This window comes from Callospermophilus lateralis, chromosome 12 (assembly GCF_048772815.1).
Source record: "Callospermophilus lateralis isolate mCalLat2 chromosome 12, mCalLat2.hap1, whole genome shotgun sequence".
Lineage (NCBI taxonomy): Eukaryota > Metazoa > Chordata > Mammalia > Rodentia > Sciuridae > Callospermophilus > Callospermophilus lateralis.
In genome coordinates this window covers 73,403,020-73,423,396 of record NC_135316.1, presented here as the reverse complement: position 1 = coordinate 73,423,396, position 20,377 = coordinate 73,403,020, and the positions used below count along the sequence as shown (strand labels likewise).

Here is a 20,377-nt window from a genome sequence, read left to right as displayed (position 1 = left end):
TTCATAAAACTGTAATATTTGTTTAACGAACTTTCCTGTGTGTGTTGCACATAAATAAGGTAATACATTTTTTTAAAAAAAATAACTTAGTGATCATTTTATAGATAAGGAAACTAAGATCCAGAAAAGTTAAGTAGCTTTACAATCTTTTAACTTTCAATCTAATATTTTGTCTATTATTTTTAGAAGCTTTTTCTTTGTTGATTATTAAAACCCATCTTAGAGCTATTATAACTGTGTGAATTTAAATATTATCTTGTTTCTTTGAGGTAGAAGGCAGTTTATACTTTCCAAATAGATTCTTTTACAGAATGAATTTGGTAGACTAAGGAAATTGATTAGCTCTTTGCAGCTGAGTTTTTAGTTTTCATTTGTAGCAGTTGTGTAGTCTATAGTTTCATATAATGAAGCAGATGTTTTAAGAGCTGGTTTTTGTCTTTTTTATTTGCAGAAGGAGAAGTCTTTACCTGGGGTCATAATGCTTACAGCCAGCTGGGCAATGGGACAACGAATCATGGCTTAGTGCCCTGTCATATCTCTACTAATTTGTCAAATAAACAAGTCATTGAAGTTGCCTGTGGGTCCTACCACTCTTTGGTCCTAACAGCTGATGGAGAGGTGAGAACAGTCAGCATAAAAGCTCATTGATTTTAAATATATACATATATATATAAAACATTCTATAGATCCCTTTAGCAGTCATGGAAATGTGATGGTTTGATTAAAATAATTGCCCCCTTCAAATTCAGAATTCTTCTTGGTAACAATTCTTAGTCATGGTATTTATATTATGAAGTTTACCTGTATGTATTAAGGACTTCCATCATTGCAAAATTTGTTTATTTTTAAATTTTGTGTGGGGCTGGGGTTTGAATCCAGCACTTCACACATGCTAGGCAAGCACTCCACCACTGAGCTCTATCCTCAGCCCTGCTGCAAAATTTAAAAGGATGTGTTTTTTTTTTCTTCTATATAGTGAAGAGATTATTTATTTATTTATGTGGTGCTGGGGACTGAACCCAGGGCCTTGTGCATGCAAGGCAAGCCCTCTACCGTCTGAGCTATATCCCCAGCCTGAGTTTATTTATTTTTAAAAAATTCAGAAATGTCGAAAAATGTGGCTGAAGCAAAGTAGATATTTTTGTCTTATGTGACATTTGATTGTAATTATTACTGTTTAGGTAGATAACACCTATTATCTAACTTCATAAAATAATGCATTGGTTAAGAATGACTTTTCTAAGAACTTCTTTGCATGTGCATGTGAGAATTTTTGGTTCTGAGGCTCTTTTGGAGAAACGGTGAGGTGCTGTAAGCACCTGTCAGCGTCCAGTTGAGACTCTATAAATTAACACGTTTCATTTGTCAACCTTTTCTTTCACATAGGTATTTGCCTGGGGTTATAATAACTCTGGGCAGGTAGGATCTGGGTCAACAGCAAATCAGCCAATCCCTCGAAGAGTCACGGGCTGTTTACAGAATAAAGTAGTCATGAACATAGCATGTGGACAGATGTGCTCAATGGCAGTAGTGGACACTGGGGAGGTAGGAAGGTTATTTCACATTTTGTTTAAAAAGTTTTTTCCACATCAATGTGGTGAGCATGGCATGTTTCTCCTAACAGCATTGGGCTGGCATCTGTCTTCCGTGAGCTCTGTGTTTCTCGTCTCCTAGGTCTACGTCTGGGGTTACAATGGGAACGGGCAGCTGGGACTTGGCAGCAGTGGCAACCAGCCAACCCCCTGCAGGGTGGCAGCTCTGCAAGGCATTCGTGTCCAGCGGGTATGTCCACTGTTGGTCTGAGTGCGCATGTTTTGATCTTTGGTGGCAAAGATACTGGTATATTAAAATGTAGTGTTCTTAGCAGAATGAAAAGATCAGCTGCTTGAATATTTTCACTGAAGTAAAAGTTAAGGCTCTTTTTCCCTGAATTAAGTTGTACCTGTCAGGAAATGTCTACTTCTAGGGTACTGTCATGCATAGCTTCTGGAATACAAGTTGTTACAGCTTTTCATGAAGAATCTTTGGCACGATGTTTCAGAGCCTTAGAAATCTTAAGATCTCTTAACTTAAAATTCTACCCCTGGGGAACTGTCCTAAGGAACCAAAGAGAAAATCTATCGAATTAGTTAAGAAAAAGCAAAAAATTTAAAAAAGGACTAATAGAACAATAAGCTGATTAGAGAGGCTATTCCAAATCTATATGATGGAAATGATGTTTACAAAGAATTCTAAAGGATAGGAGAGTGTCTATTTGTAACAGTAAGTGAAAAGAAACAAGATACAGAACTGTATATACAATGTCATCATTAAAAGTTATGATGCATATATCTGTCTCTATGTAAATAGGAGAAAAAAAGCAACCCTGATCTTAAGAGTACTTTTTCAGGGGCTGGGGCCGTGCGTCAGTGTAGAGCACTTGTCTCTCACATGTGAGGTACTGGGTTCGATCCTCAGCACCACATCAACATAAATAAAGTTAAGGCATTGTGTCCATCTACAACTAAAAAGAGTACTTTTTCATATTTATACTTTATTTTCTGCATTGAGTACATTTCCTCTAATAATCAGAAAAAGGAATAAAAGTATCTCTTTCTTACATTCAGCCCACACCCCTTGGTTTCTGTGAGCATGAAGAAAACCACATGAAGGTCATAGTGAACTGGGCTCTGGCCTCTGCTGCCTGCCCACCCCCTGGGCGGCCCATGCGAGTATTGGGAGGGTAGAGTATTGGGAGGGTAGAGAATTGGGAGGGTAGAGTATTGGGAGGGTAGAGTATTGGTTAGCTTAACGTCTCCCTTATGGGCTGCCTGCCTTTTCCTTTGCTTTGTTTTTTGATTTTTAACCTAGTGGGTGGGAGTAGTGAGACATTTCCTTCTCTCTGTAGGTCTGAGAGGATTGTTTTGTTCCCCTTCCAGGTTGCCTGTGGCTATGCACACACGTTAGTATTAACAGATGAAGGTCAAGTGTATGCTTGGGGAGCAAATTCTTACGGCCAGTTGGGCACTGGCAATAAAAGTAACCAGTCCTACCCTACCCCTGTCGTTGTGGAAAAGGACAGGTAATGTGTGTGTTTTCAAAATAATCTGCTGGTCTCCCGAGATTAGATGGGACTTAGATGTGATTTAGAATTGTGTGCCATTTACTGCTACCATCACAATATTCTTTAAGCAGAGGAGCCACTCCCTTTTAAAAAAGCCAGCTTATGAATTGTTGGGAAGGTTGACTGTGTTAAATAGCCTATTTTCACTCACCTGTATTTCATTTATTCCTCCAGTAGCTACTCTGTGCGAGCTAGAATGACCAAACTTACAACAGCCGTTCTCTCTCCCTCTCACACATGCCTTTTCTCCCTTCTGTTACTTTTGGTTTTCATTCTTGAAGGGAAGTTGATAACATTGGAAGTCTGGTGTGGGGCAATGAGTGCCCTGAATGGGCTGTGAGGCTCAGCTGCTTATGAAATTTGCCAGTTGAAAACAACTGGGGCAATTCATCACTTTAACTTCCAAGCTAAAGCTATGGGAAGAGTAAAATGGTTTAAATATTAAGACTTTGTGTTGTGCACTTGTTTATAAGGTTAAGTCATTAGTGCATCCAGAAGTAGTTTCCAAATTATCCTAACATTTTTGTAAGCCCTCTGAATTTCTCAGGTGTGGCCATATCACTGGCTTTTTTTGCTCTTTCTTTTTTAAATTTATATTTGTTCTTTTTAGATATACATGACAGTGGAGGGCATTCTGACATATTAAGCATACATGGAGTTTGACTTATTCTAATTAGGATCCCATTCTTGTGGTCAAACATGATGTGGAGTTACACTGGTCATGTGTTCATGTACGAACATAGGAACGTTATGTCCAATTTCTTCTACTGTATCATGTGCCCCCCCCCCCCCACCCAATTGTGTGCTAGCATCCTCAAATCAGAGAGAACATCAGCCTTTGGTTTTGAAGGATTGGCTCATTTCACTTAGTATGGTAATCTACAGTTCCACCCATTTACCAGCCAATGGCAAATTTCATTCTTCTTTATGACCGAGTTAATATTCCATTGTGTATATATACCACATTTTCTTGACACTATTGTGAAGCAAAAACCTTTCATTATCTTTTCTTTTAAACCAGGGTTGTAGTTATTGTAGAAATTTGTACTTTTTAAAAAATTTTTGCACAATTTTATTATACTTGCTTTAAAAATAGATGTATGGATAAATACATTAGATGGCACTTTATGCAGTTCTCTTATATTTTTCTGTTGAAATACTTCACAAAAGTGACCAAATAGTGATTTCTCAATACCTCACTTTTCATTTATGTATGTGAATTCAGTTGCTATTATTTACCCTAAGTTGAATAGGTTTTTAAAAACTGTTTTCACCAAAACTTTTAGAATAAGACCCTTGACCCATTAAAGCAACCCTGCTAGGAGCTGCTTACCCCATGTCATTTGCTTTATCTTGTAAAGGAGCCAGGAAGCTCTGAATAGCCACAAAAATGCCTCAGGATTGCCAGTCCAGTCAATGGGGACATTTAGCATTTAGCCTAAACAACAAAGTGTAGTTTGAAACAAAAACAATGTATTTATATGACTTTTACCACTTCTTCTTTTTTTGGTACTGGGGCTGGAACCCAGGGGCACTCTACCATGAGCTATATACCCACCCCTTTTTAATATGATTTTTAAATTTTTGATAAGAGGCTGGCCTCAAAATTATGAGCGTCCTCAGTAGCTGGGATTATAGGCGTGCATTCCTGGCTGGTACTGTACCACTTTTTATGGTATTTCCACATTTATCAAAAACTTAATCCACCTACCCCTGGGATCTGTTATCGTCTACCAGTGACTTGCTCATGTTATACTGCTTGTGCAGAGTGATGGCCCAGGTCTTCTGACTGGTTCGTGCTGGGACAGATTGTGGGGCATCAAGGTGGGAAAAAGGAAGCAGAGAAGCAGGGAGTGGAAGTGGTGTGAGGCAGGTTGCTTTTCTGGACCTTGAGAGCTATTGTTGCCTTTCTGATGTTTAAAACTGCATTTATTTTTTGAATTGTATTTGTAAGAAAGGTAGAGCTAGGTCTGTACTTGTGCATTTGCTGTTGTCTTCATAAACATAATTTTGGCTTGTAAAAGTCACAGAGATATAAATGAGATATCCTTGTTTGTGAGTTTTCAAGGTTTGAACTTCAGGCAGTAGTTTCTGAGCCTGAACCAAGTCAGTGGGCCTCATGCACATGTGCACATAGCAAGGGAGGAATTTCTAATCCGTGCTGATTTGTTCTCCACCTCTCCACCTTTCCAGTGACTGAACTTCCTGGGCAGGTCAAGACTTCTTTCCCAAAAATTCTCCTTCTGACTCTGCTAGGGCTTGTCCCAGGGAAGCTTGACTGATTAAGAATAAGATTGAATTTGGGTGGGGCAGGGTGAGTCTGTGATTTAGGTGCCTATTCACCAAAGTGAAAGAAGAATACATTTTTCCCAGAGAGGTCTATTTTGGAAGAAAAATACTAGTATTTGTCAGGAATTTATGCTTACCTAAAAGTAATTTTAATAATTAAGATGATTATCTGCTCTCTAGCCCAGTCATTCCCAGTCTTTCTCAAGTTTCAGTACATTGGTACTTGGTTGACTGGCATCTGTACCTTTGTTCTTAAAATAACATAAAAGCATATTTGTAATTAAATTGATGTAAAACTAGCTTGAAGTTTTCAGAATTCTGCAACATCTTGAGGTAATTGGTAAAACTTTGGGCTCTTAAAAAACTAAGAGTAGGAATCACTGCTCTGGGTCTTTTACAAGAATTATTGTTCTTTATTCGTCTTATTCTTCTCCCTCATAAATTCCTTTGCTCATCTTTGTTTTCACATTTTTTTTCACTAAATGGTGTTTCATTTCTAGTACTTCACAGCTATTAAGCTATGCAGTTGTTGCAGATTATTCTGTCAAGATGACACAAAACCTGTTTATTAAGAATATGCAGTCTTTTTTTTTTTTTTCGAGCTGGGTGTGGTGGCACGCACCCTGTAATCCCAGCTGCTCAGGAGATTTGAGTCAGGAGGATCATAAGTTGGAGAGCACCCTCTGCAAATTCACAAAACTCTGTATTAAAATAAAAAGGACTGGGGGTGTAGCTCATGGCAGAGCACTTACCTAGCACATGTGAGGTCCTGGGTTCAACCCTCAGGACTAGAAACAAAACAAAACAATAATATGTAGTCATTTCTTTTCCATATTAAGGTTGGCTACAAAATAAAATGTGAAATATGCCGGCTCCTCTAAAGGTGAAAGTTAGTGAGTTTGTAGTCATTGTTGTTCGTAACTCTGGAAAATCTGAGCTTCAGAATTTGCTTCTGGGCATGAAATCATACTCCAAAAACCACAACCCAAGGCAAAGGCCAGGTCCCTTGGTGGTTGCTTGGGTCCCAAACCTCCACCTGAAAGCTCCCTCTAAACCTTCTCCACTTTCCTGCTGTCAGCCCAGCCGTACCCCTCCCCCTGCTCCCCCCTGCCCCTCCCCATGGGACTCCCAGAGGCCAAGCCTAGCACAGCCTAGCACTGTCCTGTGCCCCTCCCCATCCTCTCCACTCTGCCTGTCCCAGCTCCTCCTGGGTCACCAGCTGTTGTGTGACCAAGGCTTCTCTCTTCTCGGGAGGCTCACAGACACTTCAGAAGGGAATGCAGGGACTAAATTATTTTCATTTTCTAGTGTTGGGTAATTTTGTACAGAAGCACACTATTTTGTGCCTCTTGGTGACATTTTTCATGAAGCATCATCAGGGAAAAGGGAATCTGTCCTTTTTTTTTTTTTTTTTTTGTACTGGAGATTGAACCCAGGGGTGCTCTACCACCGAGCTATTTATTTTCATTTTTATTTTGACACTAAATTGTCCAGGTTGGCCTCAAACTTATGATCCTTCTGCCTCAGCCTTCTGAGTTACTAGGCTTACAGGCCTGTACCACTGTGCGTGGCAGGAATCTGCTGTCATTTTAAGTGGTCTCCCAAAGTACACAGAATTTTTTTTTTTTTTTTTTCCTGAAGAAAAGTCTTTGCCTAGTAGGTGATTGCAATAGTGCTTGTATAGGGAGACAGCAAGCGCACTTCATTAATGTTCCTGGAAAGGCCATTGGGCTGGCCTGAAAGCCTCACCCACCCAGAGACTCCCACAAGGTTTTTCCACTGAGGTGGTTAAAATGCCCGAGGCCTTTTTTTCTCTTTTATTTACTGTTTAGCCATCAATATGTCCAGCCCACCACTGCCTTTGGCCTAGGGCTGCTTCTGCTTCCCTCAGTAGGACCAGGGCAGGGGTTTTCTTAGGCTCCCACTCTGGGGCCATCTTGGTCTCCTCTCCTTCCTCTGCCAGGCCACCCTGAATCCTTGGCAGCCTGGCTTGGATGTCATGGTGTCCTGCCTTGGGCCTCGCCTTCCCAAACAGCCTCATAGGCTGTTCTCTCTTTCCCTTTCAGTTTTTCTTGCACTGCTAGTCAGATTAATCCTTCCCAGAACACCATGTTCCTCACCTCATGGCCTGGTTCACAGAGCTGTTTCCCATTTCTCTGTCACATCATATCAAAACTGAACTTTGGCTTTGGGCTTAGAATTTCCCAGCAAACTCAAGGCCCCTGCCCCCAGTGTCACCCACCTGTCTCTGCAGGGAGCACTTCCTCCAGTCCTGCTGCTCCGCCCTCTGCTTGCATGCAGGCTGCAGTGTCTCTGCAGGTGCCCAGTCCTTGTTGACAGGCCCCAGGACCCAGCAGGTGCTCCAGTTCCTTCCTTGCTCCTGCAGCTCTGGGACACACTCTCCTGTTATTTGCTGGTTGTCTTGGTGCCACAGATCTGTGACTTCTCAGTTCTGTACTAGCTGTGAACACACTTTTGTCATGGAAATAAGCCATTTTTCATGCCTAACTCTGCTGGGTACCTTACTTCATTTCCTCCACACCACAAACCTGTGAGGTGGGGCTACCTTGGATCCTGCTCCTTCTACATCTTTTTTTTTTTCTTTAAAAAGATGATGAAACTGATAATAAGAACTTAGGGTGCTCGCTTCGGCAGCACATATACTAAAATTGGAACGATACAGAGAAGATTAGCATGGAAATGGGAGTTCATAACCCACTTAAATCAAATGTATGAAAGATGATATGTCATGAGCTTTGTAATGTTTTGAACAACCAATAAAAAATAAATAAAAAAATAAAAAGTAAAAAATCACAGAATGGTCTTCTCATTTTAAAAGAAAAAAAAAGAACTTAGGTAACTTGACCTCTTCAGACCAGCTGCTTGGAAGCTCATTCCCACCACCCCAGAGGACTGGTGTTGCTGTGCTCACATTGGGGGAGTGAGGACTGGAGGTGCAGCTGGCTGGAAGAGCTCTTGCCTAATATCCGAGAGTGACACAGAGCCTTGCCTGTAAAGATGGGAGCAGTGGACCTACTTTCCTTTGATTAGATGAATTTTTCTACTTCCTTCTCCCATTTTCTTTGTTAAAATGAATGTGCCTATTGGGAAGCCAAGTAATATGTACCATTTTCCCATCAGGCAAAGCTCTTTTGCAGAACACTGGATTAGAGTTGGAGCCATTCGACTGACCTAACCATACAAATGTTAGAGAAGGATTCTTTTTCTTTTTCTTTTTTTTTTGTGCAGTACTAGGGATTGAACCCAGGGACTCACTTATACTAGGCAAGCGCTCTACCACTGAGCCACATGTGCAAGCATTTTATTTTGTCATAGGGTCTGGCTAAATTGGCTAGGCTGGCCTCAAATTTGCAATCCTCATGTCTCAGATTCTCAAGCAACTAGGATTACAGGTGTGCACCACTGTTCCAGGCTAAAAGAGGAATATTCTAGGGAGGGTTTACTAATCTTAATTGATCATTTGATATGTATATAGTCTAAGGTGGACACTGTCACTTAAAATGCTGAATAGTAATAGTGTTAAGAAAAAATACAGACAGCCATTGTTTGGGACTAAACTCCTGCCCAGGACCCCAGCAGACCAGACTAAAAACCAAAATAGAGTCATGCTAACTTTCAAGTCACTAAGCTGAAATTACACTATTTATCTGATTTTCTGAGAAATTAGAATCAGAGAGATAACAGCCAAATTTCCTGAACAGGCCCATTTCCTGGTAATGCTTAGTCCCTACACAAAAAAAGTAAGCTGAAATAAGCCAACATTAACCATTAATCTTGCTCCTACATCTTTTTTTTTCCCCCCATTTTTCTGTCTCTGTCCCAACTTTATGAGGATAGTAATTTTGGAACGATCAACCTACTTTATGCTTTCTACAGCCTTCTCTGCCTGTGAAACCAGCCCCCTTTGCTCAGCCCATTGGAACCCTTACTGTATATTGTGAAGTATTATCCAATTCTAGAATTGAAAACAAAGCCTATGAAGGTTGTTTCAACTAAATTGTTGTAACCCTGTCCTTTGACTGTGTTACGAGTATTTAAAAACTTTTTAAATTGTGCTCCCATTTGCATCCTAGACTTCATGCTTGACACTTAGCATCTTATTTATTTATTTAATTTATTTGGTTCCTGGGATTGAACTCAGGGGCGCTTGACCAGTGAGCTACCTCCCCAGCCCTATTTTATATTTTATTTAGAGACAGGGTCTCACTGAGTTGCTCAGCACCTTGATGTTGATGAGGCTGGCTTTGAACTCATGATCCTCCTGCCTCAGTTCCCAAGTCGCTGGGATTATAGGCATGTGCCTCTGTGCCAGCTACTCAGCATCTTATTAAGTGATTCTTACAATCAGCCCTGCAGTGTGATGAAACTGCGGCCCCCAGAGGCTAAATGACATTCCTTGAGCCCCACAGCCTAGCGGGAGAGCTGGGTTCAAACCTTGGTCTACGTGACTCCAAAGCCCTGGCTCTCCACAGTGGTGCTTCGTGGCTTCTTTTCCTCTAGTATCCACGGGTTCTCAAGAGCTGAGAGCTGCCCTCAGATAAATCAGTGAAATTGCTTGGCCTTGTGAGGACAGCAGCTGGATAGCCTCCAGGATGTAGGATGCACACCTTCCCTCTTGATTAGGAAACATCTGTGTCAGGCAGGCACTAGAGGATTTCTCCACTCTTCCACGGCTAGCACTTGGCCAGCAGAGTCTTACCCAACCCTCAGCTGCTATGTGGGGTTGAGTTGTCCACAGTTAGCCAGTAAAATGACCTATAGATAGTATTTAGTAAGACACTGTGTTGAGAGAGACATAATCCAGCTATTTGGCCTGCCAGGAGCATGTAATCCAGGTGGACAGGTGAATCTTACACATCTGGGCCAGGATGTGCTGCAAGAGCTCAGGTGAGAGAGGGGTCTCTCCTGTGGGGCTGTTTGTACTGGACCTTACAAGATGGGCAGTTTTTGTAAGGCAGAGACAAAAAAAAAAAAAAAAAGGGGCGGGGGGAGTGTTTTTGAACAAGCACCACAACCAGGACTAAAGAGACTCAAGGGCAGTGAGATTTTTGGAACATATGGAGTGGAGACCGAGGTGACTTGGAAGGCTGCAGGGAGTGGAAGCCCCAATATGGAAGCCTTAGGGTCCTGTGTCTGGATTTCATCCAGTGGGAAGCCCCTGCAGGTCCAAAAGCACTCATGAGAACAGTGTCTCAGGAGGATTGTCCCCCTGCCAGCAAGATGGATCTGGGGCTGAGGAGAGACAGAATATGAAGCTGTTGGTGTCCAGATGGGGCTGGGGGGAGGGTGCCTGCCCAGCTGGGGCTGATGTGAGACATCACCAAGAAAGAATCTGCCTTGTTAGTCAACTGGCTATTTTGAAGAAAGTGGCAAGTGAGGAGGAAGTCAAAGGTGACTCCAGTCCATCTCTGAGGTTACTGGGGGCACGGCCTGTTGGGGCAAAATCCAGATGGAGACCTCACTTGAGGCAAAAGTGCTTCCTATCTTCTTTGAGTCTGTCTGGTGGATTGTTCTTACAGAGAAGGAATTGTTTCCAGACCAACAGAGCAATATTTTCCATTAGGAAGTGTTCTGAGAACTACATCCCTGTCAGTCATGAACTTATGCTAGTACTAGGGTCTGTCACAGGTGAGCCCAGGAAACTGCTCTCCAGGTCCAGATGATACAGCCCAGTGAGCAGAACTACTGAATTTGGCCTGGGGGTGTCACTTGGTAGTAGAGCACCTGCTTAGCAGGTACAAGGCCCTGGGTTTGATCCCCAGCACCAAAAATCTCCTCACCCCAAAAAACAAAGCTATTGATGTGCCATCAGAGTTGGGAGCATTCTCAGCATGCTCCCTTTAGCCCTAAATAGATGAGTTTTGTTTTTGTTTTTGTCTATGGTTTTGGGATTGAACCTAAACAATCACACATGTTAAGCACATACTGCACCACTGAGCTATGCCCACATCCCAAATAGGCAAAGTTTTGATCAAAATACTTATTCATTGACCCTGGCTCAAGATAGTGTACATCTTTATTATCTATGTCAGAGTAATGTTTTAGGAACAAAAAATATTAAATCTTCTTTTTTTTTCTTGTTGATATCCACTTGACTTGGCTGTACTTGAATAGAGCAGTATGTGTTTTTATGGGCCTACTGGCTAGAAATGGTAACAAACAGATCCTGATAAGTGCCACTGAAATGTGGCTGAAATTTAGGAAGTGAGGTACTTGAGTCTTGTTTTGTTGATTTTTTTCATCCTGAGGCCACACTCTTCTGTCAGTTAGGTTTGTGATGCCCCAAATCAATTAAACCTAGGGGAAGGAGAGACCAGCTTGTTTCTTCACCTGTTTACTGTGTGTCTGTGGTGTTTGCTTGTGAATTTAGGATCATAGAGATTGCAGCCTGTCACTCCGCCCACACGTCTGCCGCCAAGACCCAGGGAGGGCACGTGTACATGTGGGGCCAGTGCCGGGGCCAGTCGGTGATCCTGCCCCACCTCACCCACTTCTCCTGCACCGATGACGTGTTTGCGTGCTTTGCCACTCCTGCTGTCACTTGGCGCCTCCTCTCAGTGGGTGAGCTGGACCCTGTCCATTTGGGACATGGCCTGAAAACCAGGAAGAGGTTCAGGGCTTTTATTTTGACATAAGGACTCCATTAGGTGCAGGATATTAGTTTATTTCCTTCTACTGGGTTTCTGTGAAAGGGAACTAACTCGAATGATAAGTTTTTCTTAGAAGTATCAGGAACGAATGCCAGTACTAAATTTAAAGTAATTTTATTTGACTATTTTTAAATTTTGCTGGGAAACTGCATCCTTTATTTTACTCAGACATTCTAAAATTTCATTCAAAATTAGTGAGGTAGTTTGAGACTTTTTTTGTTGTTTGGCCAGCTCTATAAGCAGTTTTGTGTGAGGTTTTTTATCTTCATGAATTGCAGAGATGCAAATCTGTATGGAGGTGGGGAAAGCATTGGTTAGTTGGTCAGTTCCTTCGGGGAGCTGATATTTTCATCAGTGTCCTCAGCAGGGCCCCATCCTGGCCTGTGTGGTTGTCATGTCTGCAGCTGAGCCTAGAAGCATGTATTATTCTCTTAGAACCCGATGACCACCTCACCGTGGCTGAGTCACTGAAGAGAGAATTTGACAACCCAGATACCGCAGATCTGAAGTTTCTGGTTGATGGGAAATACATTTATGCACATAAAGTCCTTCTCAAAATTAGGTAAGGAATCATTTGTTTTGAGGATTGAGATCAATCCATTTCATTCGACAACTGAGCTAGACACTTAATCGATAATGAAAAAGTACAAGGTTCTTTGGGCTCTGCAGAGTGTAGATTGGGAAATACGTGATAAGGGAAACAAGAAATAATACGGGTCAGGTGTGACAAGTGTGGGGCACGTGGTTTGGGGAATCAGTCCCTTAGGCATTCCTTAGAACACCTGAAAGAATGTGTTGTCCACCTTCACGTTAGAGAGCAGCCTCTCCTGCTGCTTGGTGAGTGTGTGCTGAGCTTTGCACATGGGAGAGATCCCTTCTCAAGTGCCTTCCCTGCCTGGGAACTGAGCTCAGCCCGTGGCAATCACTCTCCTCAATTAGCCGAGGGACGCTTAACTTTTAGGTGCTTTAAAAAGAGAAGATCAGGCTTTTCCAGACCAACAAGATCTGGAGTGACACTAACACAATGATTTTTAAAATCAAATCTGTTTAGTTTATGCACACTGAGTGGCATCCATTTCAGATGTGGTGTTTGATGAGTTTTGTCATACGTACACGCCTGTGAAACCACTGCCCCGCTCAAGGTAGAGAGCATTTATGTCAGCCCTCAGAGAGGCCCTCAGGCTCCAGCCTGGCAGCCAGTGATCCATCTGCCACCACAGATGGGTTAGCATTTTCTCGAAGTTCATATTAAATGAAAAGGTACAATATACATTATTTTGTGCCTGACTTTTCCCTCTTACTGTACTGCTTTTGAAATTAATCATGCTGTTGAGTAACATAATTTAAATCCTATTTCATTGAATCATAACCCAATGTGGCATTCAGTCTCAAGTTTCCCATTAGTAAGGTCAAGCTGGGCCATGTTGGTTCTTGCCATAGCACATAAATCTTCATTTTTAAAAAGGGGGTGAATTAGTTTGCTGTAACAAAGTACTTACACACAGGTGGCTTTAACAACAGAAATTTATTCTCACAGGCCTGAAGGCTAGAAGTCTAAGATCAAGGTCAAGGCAGAAAGTTTTCTTCTGAAGGCTGTGGGGACAATTTGTTCCAACCCTCTCTCCCAGCTTCTAGTGGTTGGCAACTATCTTTGGCATTCCTTGGCATGTGCCAGCTTAACTCAGATCATCATATGCCATTCTCCCCGTGAGCATCAGTGTCCAAATTCCCCACTCTTGTACAGACACCAGTTATATTGGATTAGGGCCACACTGATGACCTCATCTTGACTTGATCACCTTTGTAAAGACGCTGTCTCCAAATAAGGTCACATTTTGCTGGTCTGGATGTTGAGATTTCAACATAAGAATTTTTAGAGGACACGTCCAAACTGTAATGGAGTGAAAACACAAAATTACTCAGATTTATAAAAATAAGCCTTACTGATTTCTATAAATGCTGGTTGGTAGGTGTGGTGTGAGAAAGATGCCAGGGAGCCCGGCAGCATCTTCACCACTGCAGCCAGAGGCAGCTGTGGGCCGCCATGACAGTGGGTTTGCATTTGCAGCCTCGTTGTACAAATGATTGTTTCAAAGTGTCAGCCCAGAAAAGAATGCAAAGAACCCAGGCAAGGATGTTGGAACGCTAACAAAATACCTAAGGTAGTTAAATTATAAAACAAAAGATTTGTTTGGTGCTAGGGATTGAACACAGGGCCTCACACATGCTAAGCATGTGATCTCCAGTAAGCCTACACCTTTAACCAAAAAGGTTTATTTTGACTGGTTTATTTTGGAGGTTCCAGTCCATGATTGCTTTGGGCCTGTGGGTGTGGTAGCATATTCTATCAGGAGTCTATGGGGGAACAAAGCTGCTTACATCAGGAGCCAGGAATGAAGGAGAAGGAGAAAGGGGCCTCTGCAAGGCACATACCCACAGTGAATTGAGGCCTCCAATTAGGTCCCACCTGTTAAGGTTTTACCCCCTCCCAATAAACGGCAACCTAGTGTCCAAGCCTTTAATACAGGGGCCTTTGGGGGGCATTCACCATCCAAACTAAAGCACACGGGAAAGTGTACAGTTAACTTAGCCTAGAAGGTGGGACTTGACCTGCTTCTTTCTTCCTTCAGGTGTGAGCATTTTCGTTCTTCATTGGAAGACAACGAGGATGATATTGTAGAAATGAGTGAATTTTCATATCCCGTGTACCGAGCCTTCCTGGAATACCTCTACACAGACAGCATCAGCCTCTCCCCAGAGGAGGCAGTAGGTAACTGCCAAAGAGTTTACCACAAAGTGGGCCAAATGTCGAGTAACTTCAGGTGGTTTCTGTAGAACCTAAAGAAAAGTCACTGTGAGGATAACCACAGGAGTTCTTTTTTGTGTGTTCAACCCAAATTTTTGCTGATGTTGGTAGGTGCTGGGGATAGAAGCCAGGGCCTTGCGCATGCCAAGCTCACACTGTACCACTGAGCTGCATCCCTAGTCCCTGAATCCAAACTGTTTTCCCTCATTACTACTTCACATGAAAGTTGACTGGATAGATCAATGAGAGGTTGATGGAGCATCACAGGCAGTAGGGTGGAGGGAGGGACAGATTTATAGGGACAAAGGGCAAAACTCCAGTGTCTCTAAGGAGGGTCCACTCACTCAGACCCTGGACCAGAGGGGATTGAGGCTGGGAAAGTGGACATTTACAGATGGCCACAGCTCAGCCTAACATTTATGATTTGGGGAGAAAGAGAGAGAGAGAGAGAGAGAGAGAGAGAGAATGTGTGTTGGGTGAAGAGGAAAGACAGGCAGCAACTTCTGTCACAGGGGAGATGTTTTGATTTTAAGAGGTTGGTAGTTATACTGGTTCAGGTGTGAGATGGTGGTGTTGTGGGTTGGGGTCTAGCAGTGGAAGTACTAAAAAGAGGTCAGGTTCTTGATTTACTTTGGAGCTGTACCTGGTGGAATTTGTTGATGGATGGGACCTGATGTGCGAGGCAAGGGAGGATGACTGTGCTGAGGCTTTTGGCTTGAGCAGCTGTGTTAAAAGAAGTGGATGAGCTGAGGGAGATGGAGAGCAACAGGTTTTGCTCTTGCCTTTGAGCAGCCAGAGGAATTTCAGCTGCTTCATAAACATCTGAGTGGCAGTTTCTTTCATAGGCCCATCTTTAACATTGGTAGGACCCAAGACAAGAGTTCAAATAGAGGCCTGTATGCTCTGTGTCTAAAATTTAAAGTAATATGTCAGGCTAACAGACTTCAGATAAAATATGTTCTCCTCCTCTTACCTTGAAACATACACGTTCATTAAGAACTGAAGGGCTAGGCTTGAGTTTGGGTTCTGGCTAGAACACAGTGGCAGGAAGGATAGATCCCTGGCCTCCAGACTGCAGCTATGTCCTGCATTATAAGGGGTATATGGGCACCCCAGCCTGCATGTCCAAACTTCAGCCAGCCCCAACCTGAGCCATCTGTTGGGGCCAGTGATCTGCACATTGGTGGTGTGGCTTGCCAGGGGGAAGAAATCCTCACACATGCATGGCCTTCGGACCAACAAGGCAGGGAATCCAGGTTCTCAGATGCCAAAAGTTTGATCATGAAGTGGGCTGGAGCTCCTTCTCTAGGCACACCCACTCCATGATGTGGGTGTGCCTAGAGAAGGTGCAGACTCCAGGCTTGGGGCAGCAGTTCAGGGCTTGTGTATGTCAGTCTGAAGTTCAAGGAGCATTTGGTATGACTTTGAGAGTTTTAAGAACTGACTCCAAACAATTCAAGCTGTGCACAACTCTCAAAATTTCATTATCTTCCTCTGACCATGGCCTTTTCTCTTTGCTTTAAGAATATTTGCCATGGGCGGGGGTTTCCAATCAGATTCTACCACATGTATAAAAACATATTAGTGAAGAAAGATAGACCCCAAAACAATACATTAACATTGATGAAATCCCAGCTCTCTGTCTTAGGCTTTCTGCTGAGTACCTTTGTATGAAATGTTAGCTTAAGGTGGATGTGACAATATTCTGGTAGCAAGAGTCGGCTAACCTTTTGATCAGATGGCAGCCCAGGACTAACTGAAGACCTGACACGTGTACCGCTACCCAGAGTGTCAGACCATGAGCTCACAATGCTGGAACTGCATCCGTGCAAGGGTAGAAGGATTCAGGATATTTTAGCCAAGCCACATATCCTCAACAGCATTCATGAATTCTGCTATTCTTTATGCTATTTAACAAGATTTATAATGCAGATTCAGATAGCAACATATGAAAACAAATAGGGTCTTCTAAATGTGAATAGACCATTCCTAATTAGAGGACTTCATATGCCCCTCAGGGTAGATTAAAATTAACTGAGTCTCCACTGGATGATTCAAAAGAAGATGACAGGTAACATAACAGGAACCATCAGATCTCTAGAAGTAGATGCTGGAACTCACTTGGGGAAATGAATGAGTAAGTGTTTGAGGGTCGAACCCTGGGGCATCCACACATTTGGAAGTCAGGAAAAATGGCCCACCAAGGGAACCCATGAGTGATTAGAAAGAATAGAAGAACAAACAAGTAACAGAGTGCTCCAAGGAGACCATATCATCAGCCACATCAGATGTCATGTGAATGTTGAGTAAGAGGAAACTGGAGACTAGACCTGCGGTTTGGCACTGTAGAAGGCAATGACTTCAGTGAGGGGTGGCAGTGGGATTCTGCTTGGGATGGCTTGAGGACAGATTGGGAGTAAGAAAAAAGACAGCAAGTACAGAGGACTCTAGGAGTTCTGCTGTAGGGAGGAGTAGAGAGACATGCCCATGAAAGGTGTTTCTTTTAACTACTCATCCTGGGGATTGAACCCAGAACCTTGTGCACGCCAAGCACACATCTACCACTAAGTTACCCCCACACCTCTCTTTTATCTTTACAATGTGTGCAGATGGGCATGACCTGCAGAGAAAGTTATAGCTAATGCAAGGAAGGGGCACATTCCTTTTCTTTGTTTTTCTAGGAAAATTATTAAAGCCATTTTCATTTTGCTTCATTTGGATACTATAAACACAGTTCAGTTCAGCTGCCTTCCTAGGGAGCGCCACACCCTCCAGCTCAAAATCATGTCAAGATCATCTGTGAACGGCTGATTGAATTTAAATCAGGATGCTTGAGATATGTTCCCTAATAAGCATGTCTTTCCACCAGGATTGCTAGATTTGGCTACATTTTATAGAGAAAATCGTTTGAAAAAACTCTGCCAACAAACCATTAAGCAAGGGATCTGTGAGGAGAACGCCATCGCTCTCCTCTCGGCTGCTGTGAAATACGACGCTCAGGTGAGAAGAGCCCCTAAACTCAACTCCAGGTGGACTAAAGACTTAATGTAAAAAACAATAAACTAACAAAGGTACTCGAAAAAAGGTAAGTGGCTGTAAGAGGTCAGGGAGGACATCAAAGGAAAAGGTTGATATGACCTGATTTCAAAAGATAAAAATTTTTTTACACCAAAATACTGCAGAGAAAATCTGAAAGTAAATGATACACTGGGGAAAATATTTGCAACATAAAATGAAACAAGTTTAAAGAAAAAGAAAATATGAGCAGCCTGACTGAAAAAAAAAATGGATCAAAGAACAAATAGAAATATGAAAAAATGAAAAATATGAATAAAAATTAGGTATCATTTTTCACCTGTCAAAGTATAGCCATATATATATATATATATATATATATATATATATATATATTTTTTTTTTTTTTTTTTGTACAAATAATAAGGGCTTAGAATAATGGGCATTTTCCTAAAATAATGACAGTATGAATTGGTACAGTCATTCTGGGGCCAGTTATATATAATATGTGTTAAAAGCCACATAGATGTAATTCTCATACTAAGGAATTCACTTATAGGGATTTATTTTAAGGAAGTAATTATAAATTTGAACAAATAATTAACTTCAAAGATGGTCACCGCAACAGTTTATTATTTTGGAAAATTAGAAAAAGTCAATGTGAATATTAGAGGATTATTTATAAAATGTTAATAGTATGCAGTTATGCAACTATTCAAGATCTAACATTAAATGAAAAACTGTGATCCTATCATTATAATTTTTTTAAGAAGTATAAACAGCTGAATAGAAAAAAGACTGAATTCATCATCTACGTAGGAAAAAAATCAAAGACTATAGACTGTGGTTATCATTGGGTGGTGCGGTTGTGGTTTTTATCTTCTTTCTTTGTTTTTGTGAAGTTTCTATAGTGACCATGTATTGTTATGATAATAAAGAAAGGAAAGAAAATTAATTTTAAACTAAATCTTTAGGAAACAGGCCATAACTTCTTGGAGTCAGTTTCCTTTTGGTATAAGGATATCCTCTCCTTTGGTCAGAAAACAGGGACATTTAGTGGAAAAAAGGTTATAACTAATTTTTTTTCTGCTTATGTAAACAATAATATACTTATTAAAGAAAATGTAAAAAATACAAAAATTATGAGGAAGGAAATGACTCATTAGCCAGAAAGCATTACAGTTTTCATTGCAACTTTCAAATCAGGAACTTCTGATTTTTTTTCTAGGTCACATTATATATGTATATGTATTTCTAAATATTCACAGTTGAGATGTTTTTTCCACCCAGCATTAAAAAAGAATCTGACCCACCTTGCATAATGTATGGGGGCCAGGAGGGTGGTCAGTTAGAAGGCCATATGCTCTAGGAAGTGAGGAGGGTGTGTTGGTCTGGGTCACTCACTGTGGATATGATGGAAAGTGGTTGGATTGTGAATATAGAAGATAGAGGCAATAAAATTTGTTGATGGATTGGTAAGGAAAAACAAAAAAAAAGAAAATTTAAGAATAACTTCCAGGGATTTTTGCCTGAGCAACTAAAAGGATGAAACTGTCATTTTGAGATAGGGAAGATGAGGAGGAGCAGCATTTTGGGGGAAGTAACAGGAGTTTGGTTTGGAGTATGTTAAGGATGTGATGCCTTAAACCTCCAGATGAACATGGGTAATAGGCAAGTTGTATAACCTCTCGAGTTCAGAGAGAAATGGATTGCAGCTGTGAGGATATCATGAGACAGGCATGTTTGAGGATAATGTCTCAGGCACTCAGTATAGAGTCAAAGAAGATGTGGGGTCACCAGCCACGGGGACAAAAAGGACAAAGCAGCCTGGTAGGAGACAAACTAGGAGAGGTGTCCTAGACCTCAACCATGTCTGATGCTGACAGTGGTCAGGGTGAGCCCTGGAAGCTGACTAGTGGTTTGGGCAGTGAGATTGCCACAGGCAATCTTGTCACCTGGCTTCAATTCATTAAGGGGGGTAAAGCCTGAGTGGAGAATGGAAGCAGAGGAATTGGAGATGGGAATAGAGACAACTTTTCCTGGTAATATTGGTTATAAAGAGAAACAGGAGAGGCATGTCAAATAAGACATTTTTTAATTGTTTGGATGAAAGAAATTGAAGCATGTTTGTATAATGATGGGAATGATCCTTTCAAAGAGAATACATTAATGGGCCTGGAGTGGTAGTGCCCACCTGTAATCCCAATGACTCTGGAGGCTGAGGCAGGAGGTTTGCCAGTTCAAAGCCAGCCTCAGCAAAAGCAAGGCACTAAGCAATTCAGTGAGACCCTGTCTCTGAATAAAATAGGACTGAGGATGTGGCCCAGTGGTAGAGTATCTCTGAGTTCAATCCCTGGTATCTGCCTCTCAAACAAAAGAAAACAAAACAGAGAATAAGTTAATGGTGCAGCCACTAGAGTGGGTCCTTGAGTAGGTAGGGCAGTGGGATTTAGTCAGAGAGCCAGGGGACTAGCCTTCCATCCATCACTGGCT

General features: G+C 41.9%; 1 protein-coding gene and 1 pseudogene across 7 annotated transcripts in view; both read left to right on the top strand.

The window, feature by feature from the left end:
• Positions 1–20,377, top strand: part of Rcbtb2 (RCC1 and BTB domain containing protein 2) — a 41,361-nt gene that overhangs the window by 17,569 nt on the left and 3,415 nt on the right. For all 7 annotated transcript variants that reach the window (XM_076872745.1, XM_076872748.1, XM_076872742.1 and 4 more), the window contains 8 exons: positions 452–618; positions 1,387–1,545; positions 1,675–1,782; positions 2,919–3,061; positions 11,784–11,974; positions 12,499–12,625; positions 14,694–14,833; positions 17,739–17,869. In XM_076872745.1, the coding sequence (XP_076728860.1) occupies positions 452–618; positions 1,387–1,545; positions 1,675–1,782; positions 2,919–3,061; positions 11,784–11,974; positions 12,499–12,625; positions 14,694–14,833; positions 17,739–17,869 (1,166 nt within the window). The remainder of the gene's footprint in view (positions 1–451; positions 619–1,386; positions 1,546–1,674; positions 1,783–2,918; positions 3,062–11,783; positions 11,975–12,498; positions 12,626–14,693; positions 14,834–17,738; positions 17,870–20,377) is intronic.
• On the top strand, positions 8,032–8,090 carry LOC143411910 (U6 spliceosomal RNA; annotated as a pseudogene).